Here is a 12,930-nt window from a genome sequence, read left to right on the forward strand (position 1 = left end):
ACCAAAGTTTAAAACATTGTATGATAGTTGAAAATATTAGAGATGAGGCCCCACTGGTGTAAAACTCCCTTTCCTCACAATGCAGTTAGGTTATTATGAGTAGATTATTATACACACATTTAGTAGAGCAGGTCGCATGTTCATACTTGAATGACAGAGGGATGAATGGAGAATTCTGTGGCAGATATTTTATTTCTTATTTTGAGCATTTTATTGTCTACATATGCCTGTGGTAACTCATGAGTTTAAATAGATTCATTACTGAGCCTTGTTGCTTTAGACAGAAAAACTTACTAATGATATTATTTTGACATGAACTTTATATATTCTTCTAACAGACATATACCTGAATATCTTGTTGCTGCCTTTGTCAAACGTCTAGCTCGACTATCCCTTGTGGCACCTTCTTCTTCACTTGTTTTGATTATCAAGTTCATCATCAATCTTCTTATAAGATATCCAGGCCTGAAGAAGCTCATCAATAATCCTAATGCACAACGTAAGTACTTTTGTTAGTTAAAAAATCTCTGTACCATTGTTTCCTAAATATTTGATCAAGTAAGTAATGAAGGGGTAAGAGATAATTGTGGTAATAAAAAGGGTGTGGTTGAGAGAGCAGAAGAGGGTGTGTTGAAATGGTTTGGTCACATGGCGAGAATGAGTGGGGAAAGATTGACAAAGAGGATATATTTGTCAGAGGTGGAGGGAACAAGGAGAAACAGTAGACCAAATTGGAGGTGGAAGTTTGGAGTGAAAAAGATTTTCAGTTATTGGGGCCTGAACATACAGGAGGGTGAAAGGCGTGCAAGGAATAGAGTGAACTGGAAAATGATGTGGTGTACCGGGGTCGATGTGCTGTCAATGGATTGAACCAGGGTATGTGAAGTGTCTGGAGCAAACCATGGAAAGTTTTGTGGGGCTTGGATGTGGAAAGGGAGCTGTGGTTTCGGTGCATTACACATGAAAGCTAGAGACTGGGTGAGAATGAATGTGACCTTTTTTGTCTTTTCCTAGCTCTACCTTGCGCGCGCGGGGGGGGGGGGGGGGGGGGGGGGTGATGCTATTTCATGTGTGGTGGGGTGGCGACAGGAATTGGTGAAGGCAGCAAGTATAAATATGTACATGTGTATATATGTATATGTCTCTGAATGTATATGTATGTATATGTTGAAATGTATAGGTATGTATATGTGCGTGTGCGAGCATTTATGTATATACATGTGAATGTGGGTGGGTTGGGTCATTCTTTCGTCTGTTTCCTTGCGCTACCTCACTGACGTGGGAGACAGCAATTAAGTATAATGAAATAGATAAACATATACACTTTTGAGAAATTCTAGTTTAAAGGACGTTGAAGGAGTCAGTGGAGGGTGTTTATGAGATAGGAACAAATATGAGTTTGCTGTTTTCATCATATACTCTTGTGAACCTCTGATCCCTGGCAAAGAAAAAATAACATATTACTCAAGCAGTTTATAAACTTGCAGTGTTGATATTTTATCATAAAGATGGCTCTTTAGAAAGTCTTGTGGGTATTGTGCTGTATCCACTGGATTTTATCATTCATGCTCACCATTTCCCACATAAGTGAGGTAGCATCAAGAACAGATGGCAGAGCCTCAGTGGGAAAAATCCTCACTTCCTCCTTGCTCTGGTCTTTCTTGTGGAAAGTCACACAGGAAGGGAAGTTTTTCAGCTGCCCTCTCCCACCCCTCTTACTTACCTTCAGCAACATGCAGGGAATGCATGGGCAGTATTCTTTCTCCCCATACCCAAGGATAAAGAAGTAAAAGATATTTTCAGACATACTATTATGATGGTTAGTATGTAGATGACCTTGAAGCTTGAGGAAAATGAAAGAATGCATACCCACTGTTGGTGGGTGGCGACAACGTTGATACGCTTGCTGCCTGCATGGAAATAAGAATATGTTCTAGGAGGATAGAAGGCGTATGAGACATTGCGAGACGTGTGTGAGACCTCAAACTCGTGTGTTTGATGATTTTAGAACACTGGAACGTGAAAAGAACAGAAAAGCGCGTTGAAGCAGACAAAATGAGTGAGATGGCTACTGCTTGTGAATCGCCTCCAAAGAGTGTCCTTAAGTTTGATGATGACTCAGAATTTCCTCCAGTGTAAATAGTGCTGTTAGTAACTCTGGGACTTTCCCATAATTGAGAACATTTCTTCATGTCAGGTTTTGTGGGCTGAGAAGGCAGCTTATATTCAAATTATTGTTGCAAAACTATCTCAATAAATACTTCCCACGTATTCCCTGCGTGTCATAGAAGGCGACTAAAAGGGAAGGGAGCGGGGGGCTGGAAATCCTCCCCTCTGCCTTTTTTTTTTTTTTTCAAAGGAAGGAACAGAGAAGGGGGCTGGATGAGGATGTTTCCTCAGAGGCCCAGTCCTCTGTTCTTAACGCTACCTCGCTGACGTGGGAAACAGCGAATAGTATGAAAAAAAAAATAATGTTTCTCGTACATTAGCATATTACTGGGAAGATGTGCTGAAGATGAAGCAAGATAAAGTTCAGTAATTTCAAGAGAATCAGTCTGTCCTGGTTGTCTTAGTTTTTTATGCTTAACATTTGGTGAAGTAAGGCATTTACATCATATGTTTAAATTTAATGAAAGTATTTTCCTTATTTTCAGTAATTTAAGAATATTTTTATGGTACACATGAATTGATGTATATGACTGTGTATATATATATATATATGTGTATGTATGTGTATATATATATTTCTTTTTCTTTTTTTCATACTATTCGCCATTTCCCGCATTTGCGAGGTAGCGTTAAGAACAGAGGACTGGCCCTCAGAGGGAAAATCCCCACCTGGCCCCCCTCTCCGTTCCTTCCTTTGGAAAATAAAAAAAAACGAGAGGGGAGGATTTCCAGCCACCCATTCCATCCCCTTTTAGTCGCCTTCTACGACACGCAGGGAATACGTGGGAAGTATTCTTTCTCCCCTATATATATATATATATATATATATATATATATATATATATATACATATTTTTTTTTTTTTTTTTTGGCTGTCTCCCGCGTTTGCGAGGTAGTGCAAGGAAACACACGAAAGAAATGGCCCAACCCACCCCCATACACATGTATATACATACGTCCACACACGCAAATATACATACCTACACAGCTTTCCATGGTTTACCCCAGACGCTTCACATGCCTTGATTCAATCCACTGACAGCACGTCAACCCTGGTATACCATATCGATCCAATTCACTCTATTCCTTGCCCTCCTTTCACCCTCCTGCACGTTCAGGCCCCGATCACAAAAAATCTTTTTCACTCCATCTTTCCACCTCCAATTTGGTCTCCCACTTCTCCTCGTTCCCTCCACCTCTGACACATATATCCTCTTGGTCAATCTTTCCTCACTCATTCTCTCCATGTGCCCAAACCATTTCAAAACACCCTCTTCTGCTCTCTCAACCACGCTCTTTTTATTTCCACACATCTCTCTTACCCTTACGTTACTTACTCGATCAAACCACCTCACACCACAAACATCTCATTTCCAGCACATCCATCCTCCTGCGCACAACTCTATCTATAGCCCACGCCTCGCAACCATACAACATTGTTGGAACCACTATTCCTTCAAACATACCCATTTTTGCTTTCCGAGATAATGTTCTCGACTTCCACACATTCTTCAAGGCTCCCAGAATTTTCGCCCCCTCCCCCACCCTATGATCCACTTCCGCTTCCATGGTTCCATCCGCTGCCAGATCCACTCCCAGATATCTAAAACACTTTACTTCCTCCAGTTTTTCTCCATTCAAACTTACCTCCCAATTGACTTGACCCTCAACCCTACTGTACCTAATAACCTTGCTCTTATTCACATTTACTCTTAACTTTCTTCTTTCACACACTACCAAACTCAGTCACCAGCTTCTGCAGTTTCTCACATGAATCAGCCACCAGCGCTGTGTCATCAGCGAACAACAACTGACTCACTTCCCAAGCTCTCTCATCCCCAACAGACTTCATACTTGCCCCTCTTTCCAAAACTCTTGCATTCACCTCCCTAATAACCCCATCCATAAACAAATTAAACAACCATGGAGACATCACACACCCCTGCCGCAAACCTACATTCACTGAGAACCAATCACTTTCCTCTCTTCCTACACGTACACATGCCTTACATCCTCGATAAAAACTTTTCACTGCTTCTAACAACTTGCCTCCCACACCATATATTCTTAATACCTTCCACAGAGCATCTCTATCAACTCTATCATATGCCTTCTCCAGATCCATAAATGCTACATACAAATCCATTTGCTTTTCTAAGTATTTCTCACATGCATTCTTCAAAGCAAACACCTGATCCACACATCCTCTACTACTTCTGAAACCACACTGCTCTTCCCCAATCTGATGCTCTGTACATGCCTTCACCCTCTCAATCAATACCCTCCCATATAATTTACCAGGAATACTCAACAAACTTATACCTCTGTAATTTGAGCACTCACTCTTATCCCCTTTGCCTTTGTACAATGGCACTATGCACGCATTCCGCCAATCCTCAAGCACCTCACCATGAGTCATACATACATCAAATAACCTTACCAACCAGTCAATAATACAGTCACCCCCTTTTTTAATAAATTCCACTGCAATACCGTCCAAACCTGCTGCCTTGCCGGCTTTCATCTTCCGCAAAGCTTTTACTACCTCTTCTCTGTTTACCAAATCATTTTCCCTAACCCTCTCACTTTGCACACCACCTCGACCAAAACACCCTATATCTGCCACTCTATCATCAAACACATTCAACAAACCTTCAAAATACTCACTCCATCTCCTTCTCACATCACCAGTGAGTCAGTTGTTGTTCGCTGATGATACAGCGCTGGTGGCTGATTCATGTGAGAAACTTCAGAAGCTGGTGACTGAATTTGGTAAAGTGTGTGAAAGAAGAAAGTTAAGAGTAAATGTGAATAAGAGCAAGGTTATTAGGTACAGTAGGGTTGAGGGTCAAGTCAATTGGGAGGTAAGTTTGAATGGAGAAAAACTGGAGGAAGTAAAGTGTTTTAGATATCTGGGAGTGGATCTGGCAGCGGATGGAACCATGGAAGCGGAAGTGGATCATAGGGTGGGGGAGGGGGCGAAAATCCTGGGAGCCTTGAAGAATGTGTGGAAGTCGAGAACATTATCTCGGAAAGCAAAAATGGGTATGTTTGAAGGAATAGTGGTTCCAACAATGTTGTATGGTTGCGAGGCGTGGGCTGTGGATAGAGTTGTGCGCAGGAGGATGGATGTGCTGGAAATGAGATGTCTGAGGACAATGTGTGGTGTGAGGTGGTTTGATCGAGTAAGTAACGTAAGGGTGAGAGAGATGTGTGGAAATAAAAAGAGCGTGGTTGAGAGAGCGGAGGAGGGTGTTTTGAAATGTTTCGGGCACGTGGAGAGAATGAGTGAGGAAAGATTGACCAAGAGGATATATGTGTCAGAGGTGGAGGGAACAAGGAGAAATGGGAGACCAAATTGGAGGTGGAAAGATGGAGTGAAAAAGATTTTGTGTGATCGGGGCCTGAACATGCAGGAGGGTGAAAGGAGGGCAAGGAATAGAGTGAATTGGATCAATGTGGTATACCGGGGTTGACGTGCTGTCAGTGGATTGAATCAAGGCATGTGAAGCGTCTGGGGTAAACCATGGAAAGCTGTGTAGGTATGTATATTTGCGTGTGTGGACGTATGTATATACATGTGTATGGGGGTGGGTTGGGCCATTTCTTTCGTCTGTTTCCTTGCGCTACCTCGCAAACGAGGGAGACAGCGACAAAGCAAAAAAAAAAAAAATATATATATATATATATATATATATATATATATATATATATATATATATATATATATATATATATATATATATTATCCCTGGGGATAGGGGAGAAAGAATACTTGCCACGCATTCCTCACGTGTCATAGAAGGCAACTAGATGGGACGGGAGCGGGGGGGGGCCAGAAATCCTACCCTCCTTGTATTTTAACTTTCTAAAATGGGAAACAGAAGAAGGAGTCATGTGGGGAGTGCTCGTCCTCCTCGGGGGCTCAGATTGAGGTGTCTGAATGTGTGTGGATGTAACCAAGATGTGAAAAAAGGAGAGATAGGTAGTATGTTTCAGGAAAGGAACCTGGATGCTTTGGCTCTGAGTGAAACGAAGCTCAAGGGTAAAGGGGAAGAGTGGTTTGGGAATGTCTTGGGAGTAAAGTTATGGGTTAGTGAGAGGACAAGAGCAAGGGAAGGAGTAGCACTACTCCTGAAACAGGAGTTGTGGGAGTATGTGATAGAATGTAAGAAAGTAAATTCTAGATTAATATGGGTAAAACTGAAAGTTGATGGAGAGAGATGGGTGATTATTGGTGCATATGCACCTGAGCATGAGAAGAAAGATCATGAGAGGCAAGTGTTTTGGGAGCAGCTGAATGAGTGTGTTAGTGGTTTTGATGCGCGAGACCGGGTTATAGTGATGGGTGATTTGAATGCAAAGGTGAGTAATGTGGCAGTTGAGGGAATAATTGGTATACATGGGGTGTTCAGTGTTGTAAATGGAAATGGTGAAGAGCTTGTAGATTTATGTGCTGAAAAAGGACTGGTGATTGGGAATACCTGGTTTAAAAAGCGAGATATACATAAGTATACGTATGTAAGTAGGAGAGATGGCCAGAGAGCGTTATTGGATTACGTGTTAATTGACAAGCACTCGAGAGACTTTTGGATGTTAATGTGCTGAGAGGTGCAACTGGAGGGATGTGTGATCATTATCTTGTGGAGGGAAAGGTGAAGATTTGTATGGGTTTTCAGAAAAGAAGAGAGAATGTTGAGCTGAAGAGGGTGGTGAGAGTAAGTGAGCTTGGGAAGGAGACTTGTGTAAGGAAGTACCAGGAGAGACTGAGTACAGAATGGAAAAAGGTGAGAACAAAGGAGGTAAGGGGAGTGGGGAGGAATGGGATGTATTTAGGGAAGCAGTGATGGCTTGCGCAAAAGATGCTTGTGGCATGAGAAGCGTGGGAGGTGGGTTGATTAGAAAGGGTAGTGAGTGGTGGGATGAAGAAGTAAGATTATTAGTGAAAGAGAAGAGAGAGGCATTTGGATGATTTTTGCAGGAAAAAAATGCAAATGAGTGGGAGATGTATAAAAGAAAGAGGCAGGAGGTCAAGAGAAAGGTGCAAGAGGTGGAAAAGAGGGCAAATGAGAGTTGGGGTGAGAGAGTATCATTAACTTTTAGGGAGAATAAAAAGATGTTCTGGGAAGTGCATAAGACAGGCAGCAAATGGGAACTTCAGTGAAGGGGGCTAATGGGAAGGTGATAACAAGTAGTGGTGATGTGAGAAGGAGATGGAGTGAGTATTTTGAAGGTTTGCTGAATGTGTTTGATGATAGAGTGGCAGATATAGGGTGTTTTGGTTGAGGTGGTGTGCAAAGTGAGAGGGTTAGGGAAAATGATTTGGTAAACAGAGAAGAGGTAGTAAAAGCTTTGCAGAAGATGAAAGCCGGCAAGGCAGCAGGTTTGGATGCTATTGCAGTGGAATTTATTAAAAAAGGGGGTGACTGTATTGTTGACTGGTTGGTAAGGTTATGTATGTATGATTCATGGTGAGGTGCCTGAGGATTGGCGGAATGCTTGCATAGTGCCATTGTACAGAGGCAAAGGGGATAAGTGTGAGTGCTCAAATTACAGAGGTATAAGTTTGTTGAGTATTTCTGGTAAATTATATGGGAGGGTATTGATTGAGAGGGTGAAGGCATGTACAGAGCATCAGATTGGGGAAGAGCAGTGTGGTTTCAGAAGTGGTAGAGGATGTTTGGATCAGGTATTTGCTTTGAAGAATGTATGTGAGAAATACTTAGAAAAGCAAATGGATTTGTATGTAGCATTGATGGATCTGGAGAAGGCATATGATAGAGTTGATAGAGATGCTCTGTGGAAGGTACTAAGAGTATATGGTGTGGGATGCAAATTGTTAGAAGCAGTGAAAAGTTTTTATCGAGGATGTAAGGCATGTGTACGTGTAGGAAGAGAGGAAAGTGATTGGATCTCAGTGAATGTAGGTTTGCGGCAGGGGTGTGTGAGATCTCCATGGTTGTTTAATTTGTTTATGGATGGGGTTGTTAGGGAGGTGAATGCAAGAGTTTTGGAAAGAGGGGCAAGTATGCAGTCTGTTGGGGATGAGAGAGCTTGGGAAGTGAGTCACTTGTTGTTCGCTGATGATACAGCGCTGGTGGCTGATTCATGTGTGAAACTGCAGAAGCTGGTGACTGAGTTTGGTAAAGTGTGTGAAAGAAGAAAGTTAAGAGTAAATGTGAATAAGAGCAAGGTTATTAGGTACAGTAGGGTTGAGGGTCAAGTCAACTGGGAGGTAAGTTTGAATGGAGAGAAACTGGAGGAAGTAAAGTGTTTTAGATATCTGGGAGTGGATCTGGCAGTGGATGGAACCATGGAAGCAGAAGTGAATCATAGGGTGGGGGAGGGGCGAAAGTCCTGGGAGCCTTGAAGAATGTTTGGAAGTCGAGAACATTATCTCGGAAAGCAAAAATGGGTATGTTTGAAGGAATAGTGGTTCCAACAATGTTGTATGGTTGCGTGGCGTGGGCAATGGATAGAGTTGTGCGCAAGAGGGTGGATGTGCTGGAAATGAGATGTTTGAGGACAGTATGTGGGTGTGAGGTGGTTTGATCGAGTAAGTAATGTAAGGGTAAGAGAGATGTGTGGAAATAAAAAGAGCGTGGTTGAGAGAGCAGAGGAGGGTGTTTTGAAATGGTTTGGGCACATGGAGAGAATGAGTGAGGAAAGATTGACCAAGAGGATATATGTGTCGGAGGTGGAGGGAACCAGGAGAAGTGGGAGACCAAATTGGAGGTGGAAAGATGGAGTGAAATAGATTTTGAGTGATCAGGGCCTGAACATGCAGGAGGGTGAAAGGCGTGCAAGGAATAGAGTGAATTGGATCGATGTGGTATACTGGGGTCGACGTGCTGTCAATGGATTGAATCAGGGCATGTGAAGCATCTGGGGTAAACCATGGAAAGTTCTTTGGGGCCTGTATGTGGAAAGGGAGCTGTGGTTTCGGGCATTATTACATGACAGCTAGAGACTGAGTGTGAACGAATGGGGCCTTTGTTGTCTTTTCCTAGCGCTACCTCGCATACATGAGGGGGAGGGGGATGTTATTCCATGTGTGGCGAGGTGGCGATGGGAATAAATAAGGGCAGACAGTATGAATTATGTACATGTGTATATATGTATATGTCTGTGTGTGTGTGTATATATGTGTACATTGAGATGTATAGGTATGTATATTTGTGTGTGTGGACGTGTATGTATTTACATGTGTATGGGGGTGGGTTAGGCCATTTCTTTCGTCTGTTTCCTTGCGCTTCCTCGCAAACGCGGGAGACAGCGACAAAGCAAAATAAATAATAAATAGATAGAAAAAAATTTTCTAACTTGATCATGTTTTGAAGTTCACACAAAATATCATAAGAATATAGCTAAGTTTCCATTATCCGGAAAACTTCGTCTAGATGTCCATTTTTGATATAACATCACATATCAGGAGCATTAGGTAGAAGTATTCAGTAGGAACACTGTGCCAGAGTTGCCCTCAGCCTGTTTGTGGTAACATCAAAGGCTAAGAAGTGGCACTGGAGTTCACTAGTTATAGAGACTTTGTTGTTGTGGTCACCCCCTTGAGGACAGGCATCGGAGATATAGAGAGATAGATATTAGCTGTATTTCCAATGGGCACATCATTATGCTTATCTAGTCCATTGTTTTTTCAGTTCCATCTCATCAAATCTTTATATCCATAGTGCACTGGTGTAGGAATCCTGTTTCTAACACTGTGGTTTATGCTGCATGACTACTGCCCTTGATAATGCTGGTTTCTCATTGTAATTTTCTGAAGAGTGGCATAACTCACAGACTTTAGTGAGGCCTTCAGCTCAAGTCTCATTCCAGGATCCAGGCACCTAGACTTGCAGTTATGCACATATAATGGAAATCAGACAGATATGTTATTCCCCAGTTGATGGGACCCAACAGTTACCTGACTACTTGATGACTGGTGACCTCAAAACTACAGATATCTGGGATTTGAAAATATTATTGATTTAGGATATACTGATGTCATTCTATAATTCTTAATTATGCATATCAAAGTTCAGAGCATTCAGATATGTTGAAGTTTAAAGTTCAGAGCACTCAAATATGTTTAAGTTTATGTCTCTTTGTCATGTTGTACCCAAGTTGTTTAACATTAAGGAAGAGACTAATAGTTTATGAAGGAAGAGCAAGAATTAAGGGTGGGCATTGATGCAGGGAGTTGTACAATGCAAAATCAGAGGAGCCATTTGTCACACCCAAAGTATGATTATGAATGTAAAATCTTTATTTCTTTGATAATGTGATATCATCTTCCCCATAGCTTTTGAGATCGATCCATATGATGCAGAAGAGCCTGAACCTGCCAAGTGTAAAGCTTCAGAGAGTAGCCTCTGGGAAATAGTCACCCTACAGCAGCATGCACTCCCCTATGTTTCTAAAGCAGCTGGATTTTTGAAGAAGAACTTGCCATCAGTGGAGTACGATATCTCAGAATTTGTGGAAACAACAAATGAAGAGGTACATTTTTGTTCACATTCTAAGTATTACTCATTTATGCTAAATTTTAGTTTAAGTAATTTTCTATCCCACAGCCTTGTGAATTGTCTCTTTCTACATCTAACTATGCCCTATACACATTTAACGAAACAGAATAGACACTTATTTAGAATTTTCCTCATACACCGAAATGTACATGTATCTGAAGATTTCTCTTTGAACCACTTTCTCACTCTTTCATCCCTACTCATTTTTAACCTGATTTTCCTTGCATCAGCAGCTCACAGAGCAATGTTTCATAGTTATGACATTTTAGAACAGGCTTGGGTTATGACATGAAACCAGAGTTTCCAACAAATGTGAAAAAAAAATCGAGGAAGTTCCAAAGGGAACAGGCATCAGAGATATACAGTAAGTCCTTGAAGTAACATACTCCGATATAACAGATTTCGGATTTAATGGACCATACAACTAATAATACAGTACATTCATTAATAATAATTTTAGAAATTGTTTACCCTCTCCTAAACCATCTTTATGTTCTCCCTAAAGTTTAATGATAATCTCTCACCCCAACTCTCATTTAACCTCTTTTTCAACCCCTGCACCTTTTGATTTCCCACTGCTTCCTCTTATACACCTCCTAATCATTTGCACTCCAACCTTGTAAGTACCACCCAAACGCCTGTTTTTTCTTTCATTAAAAACTTTCTTCTTCAACTACACTTCAGCTGGGTTACATTTGATTTATCAGACTTTCAGCATTAATGGATACCCCTTCCCCCTATTAGTCCATGAAATTGAGGATTTACTGTATATACACATAGGTATATAGATAGAAAAACCTTATAAGATATTCTTTTCTTTAATGATGAAATATACTGAGGTATTTCAAGTTATTCTTAAGTTGTAACTTTATGTATTTTATGTTGCAGCAAGATACTTTTTTATTTCTATCCCACCCTCTAGCATAATATATATCAGTTCACATGTCACCTGTTGGCAATCACTTCTTAAACAAAAATACCCATGATTGAACACTCATTGTCACTATATTTATCTCCATTCTTACTTGTCATTATTTTTATTATACTTAATTACTGTTTCCCAAGTCAGCGAGATAGCACCAGGAAACAGAGGAAGAATGGCCCATCCACTCATATACACATATATATACATAAATGCCCATACACACACATATACATACATATACATATCGACATACACACACGTATTCATACATATACATATCGACATATACATATATACATACACATACACAGACATATACATATATACACATGTACATATTCATACATGCTTGCCTTCATCCATTCCTGGCACTACCCTGCCCCACAGGAATGAGCATTGCTTTTGAGAAAGTTTACATACTGTAAAAATGTGCATTAGATGAAGCAAGTGCATCCATCCAGTATGACTGAATAGCTGTGGTTTGATTTGACTGATCTACTTTTTTAAATATATCTCTGATGCCCATTCACTCTGGGAACTTCCATCAACCAGGTGGCACAGCAAAAGTGTCTCCACTTATCCCTGTCCTTACATGCCTCCCCTGCGTACACCATTCCATGTATTCTTCCCCATTACTCTCCTTTCCGTACTCTTCCACTCTATCTCCCAATGTCACAGGTGGTCTTCCTTTCACACCAACCCCTTCTTCAATCATACTGTCGTGCACTTTCCTTGTAAACTCACTGTCTTACATTCTTTCCAAACCATCTTAAAGTATTAAATTTCACCCACACTGCCACTCCACAATTCATTCCCTTTGCAGTCCCAGCCATATCAAATCTCTCATACACCCTCACATTGCTTTCTTCATCCCATCTAGTTATACCACATGCTCCTCTCAGATAACTCATTTCCACAATCTGGATTTTTGGCCTCTGCAGCTCATTCCATATCCATATGCTTTGAAATAAATGATGAGAAAGGATGATTGTTGTTCTCATGCTGCTTCATATATAATCCAGATGCAAGATTTAGATATTGAAAATCTTTACTCAGGAACATAATCTCCCTTATATAATGGGCTTCACTCATTCATATTATGTAGGTTTTCCAAGAATGTAATCCATCACTAAACAGGGCCTAGTTGTACATTTTTTTGATAATTTCTTTTGCTTTCATTCACTCTCATAAACCTGTCTACCATAGCAATCCTTCATCACTTGTGCCTTTTACTAGTCTGTATATTCCCTGATTTCTAGACTCCCCCCCCCCTTTCTGCTTTAGCATTTCCACACATGCTCAGAGTACTTA

The 12,930-nt window shown here is 41.0% G+C and overlaps 1 protein-coding gene across 2 annotated transcripts in view; it reads left to right on the forward strand.

The window, feature by feature from the left end:
* Positions 1-12,930, forward strand: part of LOC139763182 (nucleolar complex protein 4 homolog A) — a 65,120-nt gene that overhangs the window by 41,474 nt on the left and 10,716 nt on the right. For both annotated transcript variants that reach the window (XM_071688903.1, XM_071688902.1), the window contains exons 10-11: positions 339-499; positions 10,472-10,668. In XM_071688903.1, the coding sequence (XP_071545004.1) occupies positions 339-499; positions 10,472-10,668 (358 nt within the window). The remainder of the gene's footprint in view (positions 1-338; positions 500-10,471; positions 10,669-12,930) is intronic.

This window comes from Panulirus ornatus, chromosome 46, assembly GCF_036320965.1.
Source record: "Panulirus ornatus isolate Po-2019 chromosome 46, ASM3632096v1, whole genome shotgun sequence".
Taxonomy (NCBI): Eukaryota; Metazoa; Arthropoda; class Malacostraca; order Decapoda; family Palinuridae; genus Panulirus; species Panulirus ornatus.